The sequence below is a fragment of the Pygocentrus nattereri genome, chromosome 23 (genome assembly GCF_015220715.1).
Source record: "Pygocentrus nattereri isolate fPygNat1 chromosome 23, fPygNat1.pri, whole genome shotgun sequence".
In the NCBI taxonomy this organism is placed as follows: Eukaryota; Metazoa; Chordata; class Actinopteri; order Characiformes; family Serrasalmidae; genus Pygocentrus; species Pygocentrus nattereri.
In genome coordinates, this window is record NC_051233.1 from 21,268,504 (window position 1) to 21,283,552 (window position 15,049).

At 37.4% G+C, this 15,049-nt stretch overlaps 1 protein-coding gene across 1 annotated transcript in view; it reads right to left on the reverse strand.

Annotated features, from left to right (window-relative positions):
- Positions 1–14,204, reverse strand: part of gfm2 (GTP dependent ribosome recycling factor mitochondrial 2) — a 17,659-nt gene extending 3,455 nt beyond the window's left edge. The window contains exons 1-15 of the mRNA XM_017698713.1: positions 13,849–14,204; positions 12,503–12,584; positions 12,353–12,398; positions 11,745–11,842; positions 11,276–11,401; positions 8,781–8,869; positions 8,191–8,279; positions 7,469–7,529; positions 7,178–7,363; positions 6,603–6,683; positions 6,328–6,476; positions 5,308–5,448; positions 4,760–4,859; positions 3,157–3,355; positions 376–452 (exon numbers count right to left, since the gene is read on the reverse strand). Coding sequence (XP_017554202.1) covers positions 376–452; positions 3,157–3,355; positions 4,760–4,859; positions 5,308–5,448; positions 6,328–6,476; positions 6,603–6,683; positions 7,178–7,363; positions 7,469–7,529; positions 8,191–8,279; positions 8,781–8,869; positions 11,276–11,401; positions 11,745–11,842; positions 12,353–12,398; positions 12,503–12,584; positions 13,849–13,884 — 1,560 coding nt within the window. The 5' untranslated portion in view covers positions 13,885–14,204. The remainder of the gene's footprint in view (positions 1–375; positions 453–3,156; positions 3,356–4,759; positions 4,860–5,307; positions 5,449–6,327; positions 6,477–6,602; positions 6,684–7,177; positions 7,364–7,468; positions 7,530–8,190; positions 8,280–8,780; positions 8,870–11,275; positions 11,402–11,744; positions 11,843–12,352; positions 12,399–12,502; positions 12,585–13,848) is intronic.
- Positions 14,205–15,049: the final 845 nt, after the last annotated feature.

Consider the following 15,049-nt stretch of genomic DNA (forward strand, 5'->3'; position numbering starts at 1 on the left):
CATTATTTGGGTGCTATTTAAAGGGTATTTTTGGCAAAATGTGTAAAAAATTCAACACCGCTGGACCTGACGCACTCTCACCAGCACAACCCTCGCTACCATACCAGTCTCACTGCTGTGCTGAGAATAGCCTGCCACCCAAATAAAATCTGGTCAACAGTGGTCCTATGACTGTTTATTTCCACTGATGGACAGGGTTAAGCAGGGGCTGACAAATTGCGCATCAACAGATGGGCTACAATCAACTTTACTAAACTGCCAACTCCGTGTATATTTACCAGCAAGCTTTAATTTATTTCTAAATAACATCAAATCTCAGAGAGAAATTTCATTCAAGGCTGTGAAGGGGATGTCACAATGAATTAATATGATTACCTGTCCAGAGTCAGGGTCTGTTCGGACCTTCAGGCTGGGGTCTTCTCTCTGCAAGCAGTTTAACGCATGCTCAAGATCTGTTGATAGCAGCATAGTGAGAAACAGGTCTGAAAGATGAATCATTTTAGTATCAAAATCAATCAAAAAGAGTGTCATTTTCAATTTGCAAGAGCTGCATAATTATAATTTAATTATAGCCTTTAGGGGGGCATTTGTAGAGCTTATGAACTGCCTGTAGATGGGTTAGACCAATCACAAGCTACAAACAAAGGGCTCTGACATCACAACCACAAGTAATTGGTAGTGTGGCATGTTCAGTGTCTCAAACCAGAAAAAAATGGCATGTTTTGATATTCTCTGCTAAAATAATAATAATAATAACAATAATAATAATAATAATAATAATAATAACAACAACAACAACAACAACAACAACTGCAATTTAAATTTCAGTTGCAATATCCAAAAAAAAAAAAAAAAATACAATTATATATATATATATATATATATATATATATATATATATATATATATATATATATATAGAGAGAGAGAGAGAGAGAGAGAGAGAGAGAGAGAGAGAGAGAGATAGATAAATAATCTGTTGAACTTCCTAAACCTGCTAATATGAAACGGATGAATAAAGAGCGAGTGGCGTCCTCATCTAAACAGAGTATCTCCATTCCGTTCAGCTTTACCTTTTATACTTTGAGATTTTATTTTGAGGTAGTTGTTTCTGTTACCTGCTTGTTTCTGGGTTTTCAAACAGCATCAACTGTTCATAATTTTAATAAAGCATAACTGGCTGTCTAATCAAAAGGCTGTAATACTATCATTTTTAAATGATGTTTAATGTATTTCTTTCTAAACATAATACCTATTAAAGGGCTATTAAACAAAGAGAACTACTACTAATTACTAAATAAAATACCTATTAAAGGACTATTAGGTTTTAGACAGTAAAGTAATGTGTAATGATATTATTTTATGAGATTAACATAATCCTATTTCAGTTTTGAGAAAGGTAATTAGAACCTTGTAAAAGATAACCACTCCATCACTGCTCATAAGACAGTATACAATGATTGGTCCGATAAAAAAAAAAAAAAAGGTCCAAAATTGGCTCCCAATTGCAGCAAACTTCAAATTTATGAAGCAATATAAATCTTGTGGTTTTACCAAGTTAGTTTTGCCTTCAGAATAAAATGCACCGTCAACTGCTTTAGAACTGAAAATGACCTGTTGTGTAAAAATCCTTTCACTTTCTTAAACTGTAAACATTCCTTAACCTTAACTCCTTAATACCTTAACATAGGGCATAGGAAGTCATAGTTCTATCATATACGTCCAAAACTGAAATACATTTTTCAATTTATAATTTATTTTCTATTTTACAGAAGCAATGTAGCTAATAAAACCATCAGCATTAGTAGTGTCAGCAGTACTGTCAAAACATCTGACAAATGTAGGCCAGATGAGTGATATCACAAAACGTTCTGACAAAACTGTTTTATCACTACCATAAACTGAGAAAGCAGTAATTTATAAATCCCTCAATAAACCTAAATTGTGGCACAGATTACTAGAAGAAAAATGACTTTTACAAACGAGGGATTTTGACTCTACATGTAAAGTCTGAAATGGGAAACCAGAGTTACTCTTGACTCAGATGTGAACTTTGAATCGGACATCAATGCCACTTTAATCTCAGTAAAGCTGCATGTTAGTTCACACTGTGTGGGCACCACAGTGCCCAGTTCACTCCTGACAGTTCTGTTGATTAGATTCACATTCGATCATTCAATCATTATTACAGTCAAATGTAATTACAGCTTTCATTTTCTATACATTCAGACTTCACATTTAGATATTTATCATCCACTATCATTTTCTATGAAAAGATCTTAGACGAAAGAGACTTCTGATGCTCTGATAAGATTTAATGTGCAGGATGAGGAGCTGATAAGATTTTATGGCAGCTCAGAAAATCATCAAATCGCCTTTTCTTTTTAAAAAAAAAAATAGAAAAGAAAAAACTTATTAGTTTCACTGAACAAGTTTTAGGGCTATTATCCTTGTTGGTATCACTTTACAATATGTCTTCCCTATAAAGAGTTTATAAATAGTTTAAAATGAGTTCAGTAATGGTTATTAATTACGGCATAAATATTTAAAAAATCATTAATAAGCAATTAAAACACAACAGAGCAACAGAGCAGTGTTAAATCTGATGAGTACAAACATCTGTTGAAGCTGACTGGTGTAATACTGACTGATTTAGAACACAAAGTAAAATAAGAAACCAGAAAAATCTGAGGATTAACAGTATAGATGAATAAGGGGTCACTTCTTGGCAAACAACAGGTCACTACAGCCCTTTTTGTTTATAACTGCTTAATTAAGTTTTAACACCAACATTAACAAATTATTCATAAATCCTTTATAAATATACTGAAAAGTCGTATCTGTCTTTTTTATGATGATCGTCGTCATCATTAACATTATTACAGGTGCATGGCTATGTAATGCAATTCAAGTCCGACAAAACTTTAATTCCAAATAATGGAATGGAATTACAGCTCACGCTGCCCTCTGCTGATCACCACAAGATGAAAAAATGAACAATGAGGTACATTAATTCTTCAATAAAAGTAGTAATGTTACTCAAAGGTCCTTACAATATCCATGTCTTATTCATAAAAAATATGCATGCACACATTCATATTCTTATAATCTATATAGTTTGGTATTTTCCAAACTGTATAGTATTTGGTGTACAACCTGCTTGTTTGGACATGGTGGGCGGCTCTATAGAGCAGAAGAACACAGGATCAGGCACTTCCACCCCTGCCAGCACCAGACTGCTGCTCTCTCGATTGGACAATGCAGAGCCCCTCTTCTCTTCAGCTCCTTTCTGAGCCCGCCGTGCTGCGGCCGCTGCTGAGGCTTTTGAGGAGACGATGGTGTCACCCGTCACTGTCTAAGTGATACAAACATCAAATCAATTTATATGATGGTATAATGGCAGAAATAGAACTAAAATCTATCCATCATGTATGTCTACAGCCCATTTAGCCCATTACTCAAAACTGAACCTTCCACTTTTCAATGCATCAATTTCACCACAATTCAATTTGACTGTTCTTTTAAAAATACACTGAATACACAAATGTGACTGAACTATTTACATGGTAGTGGAATACAATAAAATTCTGGGGATTTAAAAAATTTTTATATTTATTTTACCTCAAATTAATATGAAAACATTATTCTGGAAAACATTAATAGGCACATACGTCTTACTTTTTACTCACATTTCTATAACTTGAATGAACAGTATTTGAACGTATAATCAATTCTACCACTGCGCATTGTGTGTTCAGATAAATCTTCAGATCAGTTTTGGCCCATGTTTACATCGGTAGCTTGTCATCATCTGGTATTATGCAAATTATCATTCTTTCGTTCACCTTCCACATGATATCTGTAATGTTTAACCTATACTTAATGAATCACTATAACCTATGGTTAGTAAAAAATGTACATAAATGAAATGAATAAATTACACGCCATACAAATGGAACATTGGCAACTAATTAACTACACACTTCCTTCATATGGACAGTTTACAGAGTAGATTATAGTACGAAAAAGAAAGCAAGTGGACAAAAGGAAGTCTGGTACAATGAGGTCTACTTTCTGCTAGAGAGTAAAATGGATGACCCTGTTCAGAGGAAGGGTGACAATGTGCTAGTTTGGATATTAGATTTGACCCAGTTAGACCACGATGATACCGTTTATTGAAATAATTCTGCAGACAATAGTCGTTTGTCTAACTTTGCATCATCATCCAAGGTTACTGTCTACATCGTTGCATTACACAGAGTAAAGATTTGTTTTGTTGGGAATGTACAAAGCAGTTATACATTTATGCAATTGTATGTAACCAATCTTCATATACAGTTGCTGACTGATCAGTGCAAATGAAAACTGTTATACTGCAGACTTGGACTGATTGAGAAATACAAGATAAGGACTTGGTTATGCCCATCTACAAGTCACAATCCAAGTTAAATCTTGGGTCACAATCACTTGCTCAAGGAAAGAATCACTCTCCAAGCGCCATGATGTCCATGAAAAGAACAAAACACCAAACAAAGCCACTGCAAGCCACACAGAAACACAAAAAGCCAAAGAAAAAGAAATATATTCCTAGGTGTAAGAAATACATTCTTATGAAAAATGTTCTATATTCATTTACAAATATACAAATTTACATACTAATTTACATATACACAAATGTAATTACAGGAGATAATCCATATCGTTTTGGTTTATAAAAGAAAGCTTCGGAATATGTAAAACATCTGGAAAACATCAGTACCTGTTTGAGTCCCACAGTCAGGGCAATGTTTCCTGCAGACAGTGAAGGGATTTCAACATGCTGGTCTGCAAACGGCAGCAGCAGACGACTCATTCTTTCTCTGTAGCAAAATTCAAACATGACATTCAATACAATTTAAACCCCTAAACGCTTGGGTGTTTTGTACATGCCTCAGGTCACTCAAGGACTCAATACTTCTATTAAAAAATGACCTACAAACAGTTTGTAGCATGCAGTTTACATGTTACTAACTGGTAAAGGCTTGCAGCTTCAATTAAAAATTAAAGCAAACATCAGACACCCAAATTTGGCTGACCTACTATATTTGAGGTTAAAAGAAAACTGCGTTAGGTTTTTAGCCATAAGATCATTTTATGGGTTTATCAGACTATCAGACCACTGAGATGTCCAGATTCAGGTTGATAAGGAAGCCACAGTTCGGTTGCAGTTCAGTAAGTTAACCAACTTAGAAAAACACACAATGTTAAGTAGATTTCAAGTAGGTTCAATTATCAGAATCCTTCAGAGGTGCATGTGGTTAGACCTACGTTCCATTTCTGTTGATGTTATATATTGCGGATTGGGGTTTCATAGTGCCAGAGTAGATCCTCAGAAACACCAGTGGACCCCTCTGCTTGTCATGGACCACTTTAAATGCCAATGCACACAAGTCGTCTTTATACCAGCGCCTGTACACACACAGACAATAAACACAATTACAGCAATATGTCAGCATCATGACACCATAAATGTCGTGTAGTTATTTCCCATATACTTGAGGAAATAATGCAAAAACGATAGCAATTCCCAATCTCTGACAATCTGTCCCTTTATTCTGAACATTCAAAGCACATCTGAATAAATACATAGTCACATGCGGAAGTGTGAGTGTCCTAGGCAAGTTACATGTTGTCGATTTTCTGAGTGAAAATAAATGCACATCCTTGGCACATCTTAATTGACAATTACTGTTCCTTTGCTGTGTAAAATAAAATAACATTAATTTTGGCCTGTGCAAACACTATAGTACATTTTATAGTTTTGGTTTAATTTTTTACAATATGTTAAACTAAGCAAATAAACAGAAATTGTGCACAAAAATTGCAGAATACATTAAGTTTGCTGGCTGTAAAGGATGCATTTTCACTTAGAAAATCAAGAAAACGTAATTTGACCCGGGGTGTTTAAATTTTTGCATACAAATGTATGTTTTTCAAAAACATGCGTAAATACTGAGAATGTACTGTTTCATTTTTTATTTGTTTTTTATTTATCGGTACCCTAACAAGCAGTTTTGAGCAGCCAAGAAGGTCTCTGCATATGTGAAACCTTTTCAAGCCTGTGTCAAAGGGGGACTACTGAAGAATCTAAAATCTTAGAAGATTATTGAATATTTTGATGGGTCACATATGCACTAATGCATCAAAGTGAGCTAAAATATTAATTAGTTAAATAGCTGACCATCATCAGAAGCTCAATTCAACACATCCCTTATGGCATCGCTACTGAAGCAAACAGTCATCCACAGCTGCTGTAAGTTCTCATGTTTGAAGAAAGGAAGGACCTACACCAGGTCATGGTTCCTCTCATTGGGTGCAGGAAGATATGCTGTGATGGCATCCAACAGCGGCTGAACCCCTTTATTCTTTAAAGAGCTGCCACACAACACAGGCACTCCTTTACGAGCCAGCGTCACTCTCCTCACGGCCTCCTGGAACTGAAAACACGAGCGTGCATTTCCTATTAGTGTTTTTGGGTTAAACAAAAAAAAAAAAATGGATGGAAAAACCACATGCTGAAGTGCACACAGCCACTCAGCCAATATGGTGCAGTTAAGGCTTACTTTTCCAGCAGGCACTGCATCAAAGTTGTCGCTGTATTTTCCTAGAAGAAGCTCAGCGAACTCGTCATCCAGATCTGCTACCTGCATAGAATGTGCACAAGTCTTTTAGCATTTCATCTGTTTGTGTCATTCTGAGACTGAATATTTACCTCATAACTTCATACTGAAAAAGGTATCTGGATAAAAAAGCTGGTACTACATTGATCGAAAAATCATTTCTAACCAAAGCACCTACGGCCAATCAAAAGTTTGGGGACTCCTAGCTTTTCAAAATGTTTTTATAATAGAAAAGAGCATGTTTTTCTCCTCTGTTGGCTTGAAACACATTTAACATATTAAAGATTAAGCAGGTTTATTATTAGAGAAACAACATGACAACACTTGTGACACTATTACCTTGGGAATATGCAGGCTAAGCATTTTATTCATTTTATCAGCAATTTCAAGAGTTTAAACCACTTTTGGGCTGAAAATGTCTCAATATGTGCTTTTAAGAATAGTTCAGAAAGCATTATCATTATCATTATCAAAAATAAGAATTCAATCATAGTTAGCCATGTTAGCACTGTCTGTACCTGTTCTATGAGACCTCCTCTGGCTTGGTCGACTTCTTCCAGTAGTTCTGGATCATCTGTGGGCTCAAGGACTCTGCTCTCAAAAAGACGCCCATCGTCTGCCCAAGACTTCCCCTGCCATACCATTCGCTGCTTGGTGATCAAGTCCACCAATCCAATAAAGCCTTTTCCAGAGCCAATGGGAATCTGTGAAAGTCAGTTTACAATTGAAAGTAATCAATAAATAAATAAATAAATAAATAAAATTGTTCTTATTCTGAACAATGTTTACCATAGACAAGTACAAGTTACCTGAAGAAGAACAGGGTTGGCCTTCAGTTTTGTCTTGATGCTTTCTAAAGAATAACTCAGGCTGCAAGAGGACATTAAGAAGGTCTGGTTATAATTAGTAAAAGTATTTTAATTAAATAACTCAATGAGTAACAGACATAAAGTGGTTAAAATTAGCTCCAAAAGAAATCTAGCATCTGATAAATATGCTATTCCTCTCTGGGAGCCTTCTGGTTTAAAATAATACGCTTAAGCTTGAAGTGAGAAACGTGCAACAGAGATGCTAAACCAACTGAACACAATGAAATAACATCCCACAAACAAAATTTGTAACTCTGGTGTGGTTAAAGTGGTACTGCATGAAAAAGTAGATTCATTTTCTCAAAACTATCCTGGAGTATAAATTAAAATATAAATAAGAAAATATTCAAAGAAGTACAAATCCATCTCATTTTCATTGAGGAATTCAAAATAACTGAGTAAATGTACATCACAATATGTCACAATAATGAAAATGTAGCCGACGATTCACTGCGATATAAATAATCATCTCAAATAATTGAAACTACATAATAATTGTGACAGGTCAATAAAGCTTGTTACTATCCACCTTTGGGTATTGTTTTGTGATCATTAAATACATGTCTACACCAGACTGATGTACCTATGTATATAGTAAGTGCATATGACGTGCATAGAGCTGCCAATATGTCTATTTACAGAGATTAAATTGCGTGTGTTACCTGGCACCTGGTTTGTCCATTTTGTTTAGGAAGCACACACACGGTATTTTGTGTTTGTCTGCCTGTCGCCATACGGTTAATGTCTGTGCCTGCAATTCAGATGTACACACAAGTTTGAACATCCCTGGTCAATTTACATATTTTGTTGATTTTCTAAGTAAAAATAAAACTGTGGAAAAACCTAAATATGACATTTTTGCACACTGTAATGCACAAATATTATTATTTATTGATTGAATTTGAATGTTTTGCTCTTCTGGAGTATAATGAATATGCCACTAATACTGGTTTGAAATATCGGCCAAATCTAAACATTTGTCCATCTAAACATGCTGCTGATTTCTTTCTTACTAATGAAACAAACAAAGTCAGTTGGCACAGAATGGCATATAAAGCAAAAATGGTCAGTTCCCACTATAAAGAGTAGGTGCTAACTCAACAGTGAGTTCTTTGTGATGCTATGACAACATCAACTCAAAGGACAATAGATAATCTTATTAAGTAGATTCATCTTCATAACAACTTTCATAATGGTCATAATAATGGTATATGACACATTGGAAAAATACAAGTCACGTCATCAGACCAACCTCCACTCCTGCTGAAGCATCGAACACAGCCACAGCTCCATCTAGCACACGCAGAGCTCTCTCAACTTCCAGAGTAAAATCCACATGGCCTGAAACGAAACACAATTTACACTGTGTGTCTTTAAGTGCATGGTATCAGCCTCCACCCACATGGCGTGCCTGATATCTGTAGTAGGTAAAGCTGGCCACAACTGTCTGGATTTTTTTGCTCTCTGATTGGAAATATGGGTGGTATCCACTTGTTTCACACAGTTTCAAACAATCTCCAGATCATTGTCAGTGACGTAAAAGCATGTTTCTTTTGTGTTGTCTAGTGGTGTGATATTCAAAAATCAAAAAGTAATCAAGAAGTTCAGATCACTTACGTGTTCACCAAACTGGTGAAAGCAGTGGGATTTTCAAGCCATCAGTCAAAACTATCAGTCTGTCTAAGTGGTAAGCATTACCTTAATTAGCATGATAACAACTATACTCACCAGAAATGATAATGATTCTAACTAACTGCTGCTCTGCTAAACAAATATAGATTGTGAAATGTCAGAGAGACCAAAAGTTAAGTGACACAAAGATGAAATCCTGTGCTGTGGTGTTTGGGATTGTAGTTCTTTAAGATATACACATTTTACACACACACACACACACACACACACACACACACACACACACACACACACACACACACACATATATATATATATATATATATATACACATACATATATATATACACACACACACACACACACACACACACACACACACAGTGGGGCAAAAAAGTATTTAGTCAGCCACTGATTGTGCAAGTTCTCCTACTTAGAAAGATGAGAGAGGTCTGTAATTTTCATCATAGCTACACTTCAACTATGAGAGACAATATGAGAAAAAAAATCCAGGAAATCACATTGTAGGATTTTTAACGAATTTATTTGTAAATTATGGTGGAAAATAAGTATTTGGTCAATAACAAAAGTTCAACTCAATACTTTGTAACATAACCTTTGTTGGCAATGACAGAGGTCATTCACCAGGTTTGCACACACTGTAGCTGGTATTTTGGCCCATTCCTCCGTGCAGATCTCCTCTAGAGCAGTGATGTTTTGGGGCTGTCGCTAGGCAACACGGACTTTCAACTCCCTCCACAAATTTTCCATGAGGTTGAGGTCTGGAGACTGGCTAGGCCACTCCAGGACCTTGAAATGCTTGTTACGGAGCCACTCCTTTGTTGCCCGAGCGGTGTGTTTGGGATCATTGTCATGCTGGAAGACCCAGCCACGTTTCATCTTCAATGCTCTCACTGATGAAAGGAGGTTTTGCCTTAAAATCTCATGATACATGACCCTGTTCATTCTTCCCTTAAGACGGATCAGTCGTCCTGTCCCCTTTGCAGAAAAACAGCTCCAAAGCATGATGTTTCCAACCCCATTCTTCACAGTAGGTATGGTGTTCTTGGGATGCAACTCAGCATTCCTCTTCCTCCAAACACGACGAGTTGAGTTTTTACCAAAAAGTTCTATTTTGATTTCATCTGACCACATGATATTCTCCCAATCCTCTTCTGGATCATTCATATGCTCTCTGGCAAACTCCCTCTCGGCGTAGTGTGTTACTGAGGGTAGCCTTTGTTACTTTGGTCCCAGCTCTCTGAAGGTCATTCATCAGTTCCCTCCGTGTAGCTCTGGGATTTTTGTTCACCGTTCTCATGATCATTTTGACTCCACGGGATGAGATCTTGCGTGGGGCCTCAGATCGAGGGAGATTATCAATGGTCTTGTATGTCTTCCATTTTCTTACAATTGTTCCCACAGTTGATTTATTCACACCAACCTGCTTGCCTATTGTAGATTCATTCTTCCCAGCCTGGTGCAGGTCTACAATTTTCTTGCTGGTGTCCTTCGACAGCTCTTCGGTCTTGGCCATGGTTAAGTTTGGAGTCTGACTGTTTGAGGCTGTGGACAGGTGTCTTTTATACAGATAACGAGGTCAAACAGGTGCCATTAATACAGGTAACGGGTGGAGGACAGAAGAGCTTCTTAAAGAAGAAGTTACAGGTCTGTGAGAGCCAGAAATCTTGCTTGTTTGTGGGTGACCAAATAATTATTTTCCACCCTAATTTACAAATAAATTCATTAAAAATCCTACAATGTGATTTCCTGGATTTTTTTTCTCATTTTGTCTCTCATAGTTGAAGTGTACCTATGATGAAAATTACAGACCTCTCTCATCTTTCTAAGTAGGAGAACTTGCACAATCAGTGCAATATTTACACACAGTTTTGCCCCACTGTGTATGTGTATGTGTGTGTGTGTATATATATATATATATATATATATATATATATATATATATATATATATATAAATATAAATATATGTGTGTGTGTGTGTGTGTGTGTGTGTGTGTGGTAATTTTTTTAATAAACATGACTGAGCCTTTCAAAGCGATACAATAACTAGACTGGAAAAAAACAGAGCAAGAATGTATATTTGTGTTCATACCTGGTGTGTCTATAAGGTTAATTCTGTACTCCTTCCAGTCAAAGGTGACTGCAGCTGACTGGATAGTAATTCCCCGTTCTCTCTCCTGAGCCATATAATCTGTTACAGTGTCCCCATCATCCACATCTACACAACAGAACAAACCTCAATATCATTAACAACAGAGATCAATATTTAAATTATGTGTCAACAGTTAAACTTCATTACCAATTCATTAGATTTTAGACATATCATATAGGTGCTTTTTGTTTACAGTTATTTATTATAGCACTGCTTATCTGTTGCTGCACAATGTATCATCCCATGGATGGAGCAGAAGATCACAGTGGACATCATGTCCATTTAGGTGTAGCTTATAAAATAGCCCATTTGTGTAGGTATAAGGTGTACCTAATAAACTGGAAACTCAGAATAAACTGCAGCCAGTCTGCAAACACCATCCCAAGTGCAATTTTTTCCAAAATCTCACCTCCGAGGGCACGGGTATAGCCAGAGTAATAGAGCATCCTCTCCGTGGTTGTGGTCTTCCCAGCATCTATGTGGGCCATGATGCCAATGTTCCGAATTCTAAACGTCAACATGTTCCAGACACAATTACTTTGCCAATGATTTTAAGCAGATATGATGGTTGTTGTGTGTACATCACTGAAGCTAAAGAACATCCCAAAACAGCTTTACACCACCCTTCATGAAGAACACTGGGGTTCATACTGTCTCTGATCCTCAACAGTGGATGAATTTTGTGCTTGAGATTGCCAGATTGATTGACTATTCCCATTCAGCAACAACTGGCACTATGACTTTATACGTGTCTTCTTTCTTTTTATTTACAATCTTAGTTTCTTGTCATCTTGTTAACATTTATACGCTCAGTTGTAATTCCCATCAGGGACCAATATAATATAATTGATTCAATTCAACCAAATGCAATATGGAAGTTCCCCAGGAATAGGAACAGTGTATTAAAACCAATGAAGCCATGGAGACACTACCAGCAGCCACTCATAAAAGTTACAGTCATAAAAGTCTCTTACACTGCATTTTTCTACAACAAACTCTTTATTTATGGCACCTTACTTTGAGATGTCTGGGTTTACCACAGCTCGAAGCGACTTCACATCATCTGCAAAGAATATGAATAATAACTGCCTTTACCACCATCATGACTGACTTAGAAACATGTTTATGAAACGTTTTTCAGTATCCGACTGCTTAGGCTTCTATCACCTTTAAGGAAGCTGTAGCTCCTTCTCCATTGTGCTCTCCATCCGCATGCTGGTGAAGAACAGCTTCTACAGTGTCGCACACACTAAAAAACACACAAGCATGATGCTGCAGCAGTGACAGTTAAAGCAGATATTTAAAAAAACAGCGCTTTCCAAATATACCCCAGTGTGGTGGTCTCAGATATGCCAATACATTAACCAATACTATTGATTAACATTATTTTTCCTCACCCACTGGTGCTCAGTGATGTAATTAAAAACTCATTTGACTTATTACATTTTGATTAAAGTTTACAGAGAGAAATTCATTTTTAATCTCGCAAGGTTTTGTGTACTACAGCTCTAGAAATAACATCAATTAGCCTTATATGTCCTGCACACACCTATTTAAAATACAGCCCTGATTTTCTTACGTTTCTCCACGTTGGCAAGTGTGAGTCAGTAGTACACACCCTCACAAAAAAGTTACATGAGATTCACATGTGAAAAAGACACGTTTCTGCATACTTCACATCATAAAAACGTGTTATCACACGTGAAAAAAACATGTTCATGCATTCATATTTGAAACAATCGTATGATTGCTTATGAAGACGTGTGGCTTTTGTGCACTTCACATGTGAGATATACACCAATCAGCCACACCGTTGACCATTTTATCAGCTCCACTTATCATATCATCCACCACCCAAATAGTGCCTGCTTTGTTCCACCACAGAACAGGTATTATTTGGGTGGAGGATCATTCTCAGCACTGCAGCGACACTGCTGGTGATAGTGTCTTAGTGTGTTGCGCTTGCACGAGGGGATCAGACAACGCAGCGCTGCTGGAGTTCTTAAGCACTGTGTCCACTCATTAGACACTCCTACCTCATCGGTCCACCTTGTAGATGTAAAGTCAGAGACTCCCCACAGGATGCTGTTGGCTGGATACTTTTGGTCAGTGTGCTATTCTCAGTCCAGCACTTACACTAAAGTGTTTAAAAATTGCAGCATCACTGCTGTGTCTGATCCACTCGCACTAGAACAACACACACTAACATACCACCACCACATCAGCGTCACTACACTGTTACTGTTACTGAGAATGATCCACAACCCAAATAATACCTGCTCTGTGGGGGTCCTGACCATTGCAGAACAGGCTGAAAGTGGGCTAACAAAGTAACTTATGCAGAGAAGCAGATGAACTACAGTCTGTAATTGTAGAGCTACAAAGTGCACCTATACAGTAAGTGGGGCTGATAAAATGGACAATGAGTGTAAAACAAGGAGGCGGTTTTAATGGTGTATGACTTCTCTGTAAGGGCAGAGATGAAAGCTCCACTTAGCATCAGTGACTCTTACCCCTCGGAGGACGCTAAACGGCACTCCAAACTGCATTGCTGGACTGACACTGCAAGTCGGGCTTTACAAGAAAGTCATCTGACGCTGGCAGTAAGGCGGGCAGTAAGGCTGGTAGTAACGCTGGTACATTTCATTACAGTCAAACTCCGTGTCCTCTGTCAGAAATGCCGTCACGCTCTAAAAAAATACCGCTTCATTTCCATTTACTGAACTGTCTGTAACTAATAACACAAGCCCCCCATTCCGTGAGAACGTCGAGCCGTTCAGAGCCGCTTTTATCTGTTTAGCCGAAACTTCTCGTGATGTATCCCAGAGCCGGTATCCTAATGCACATGCAGTGGTGCATCTCTATACGAGACCGTAGGAAACAAGAAGAAAGACAAGGTTCCGCTGATAACGGCTTCTTGATATAAGAAATTTTGCTTGCACAATAAACTGATATTCATGTAGTAAAGCATTAAATCAATTGGGACATGTAATAATTCGAATTGGAAGTATTTATAATATTTAGTCGTCTGAGCACTCCTACTCAAATTACAGAAAGTGAGGCGCGTCCTCTACAGTGTGGGTTCGCAACCTCTTCCACCCCAGCATCACCAGAAAGCATGAAGGCCCACAGGAAAACAAAACGTATCATTTTTTGCTTCAAATTTTTGAGGGTTTTTTTTTTCAGTATAGCTACAGCCCTGTGCAAGTTTGAATTATACGTTCTGTTGACTTTCTAAGTGAAAATAAGCCAAAGCGTCTTCTACAGGGAACACACTTAAATATGACGTTTTTCTATTTTCTCTGTTTCTATTTATTGAGTTTAATATTTTTAAAATCAGGAAAAAAAATCAGAAGCTGAACTGTGAGGCTGGCGTTGCTCATGTCCCACCATTAGAGTAAAACTGCTCTGTTTGCTCTCAGCTGATTCACACATGGGTTATATTACACAGCCTGAGACGTTTCAGTCACAAATGACCAATAACACATTAACGTAGTCTAGGACCTGCTTTACTTCTATTCGGAGAACTGCCCTTCAGCAACGTGACCAGATAACGACGATTTATTTTGAAACGTCAATGAAAATGTGCACTTCCAATGCACACCTGCAGGGGGCAGAAGCGCACTGACATTCGTCGAGAGTAAAGTCGCAGGGGTGCTGGAGCCTAGCCCAGCTGTCATCGGACCAAAGGCAGCATACACCCTGGACAGGTCG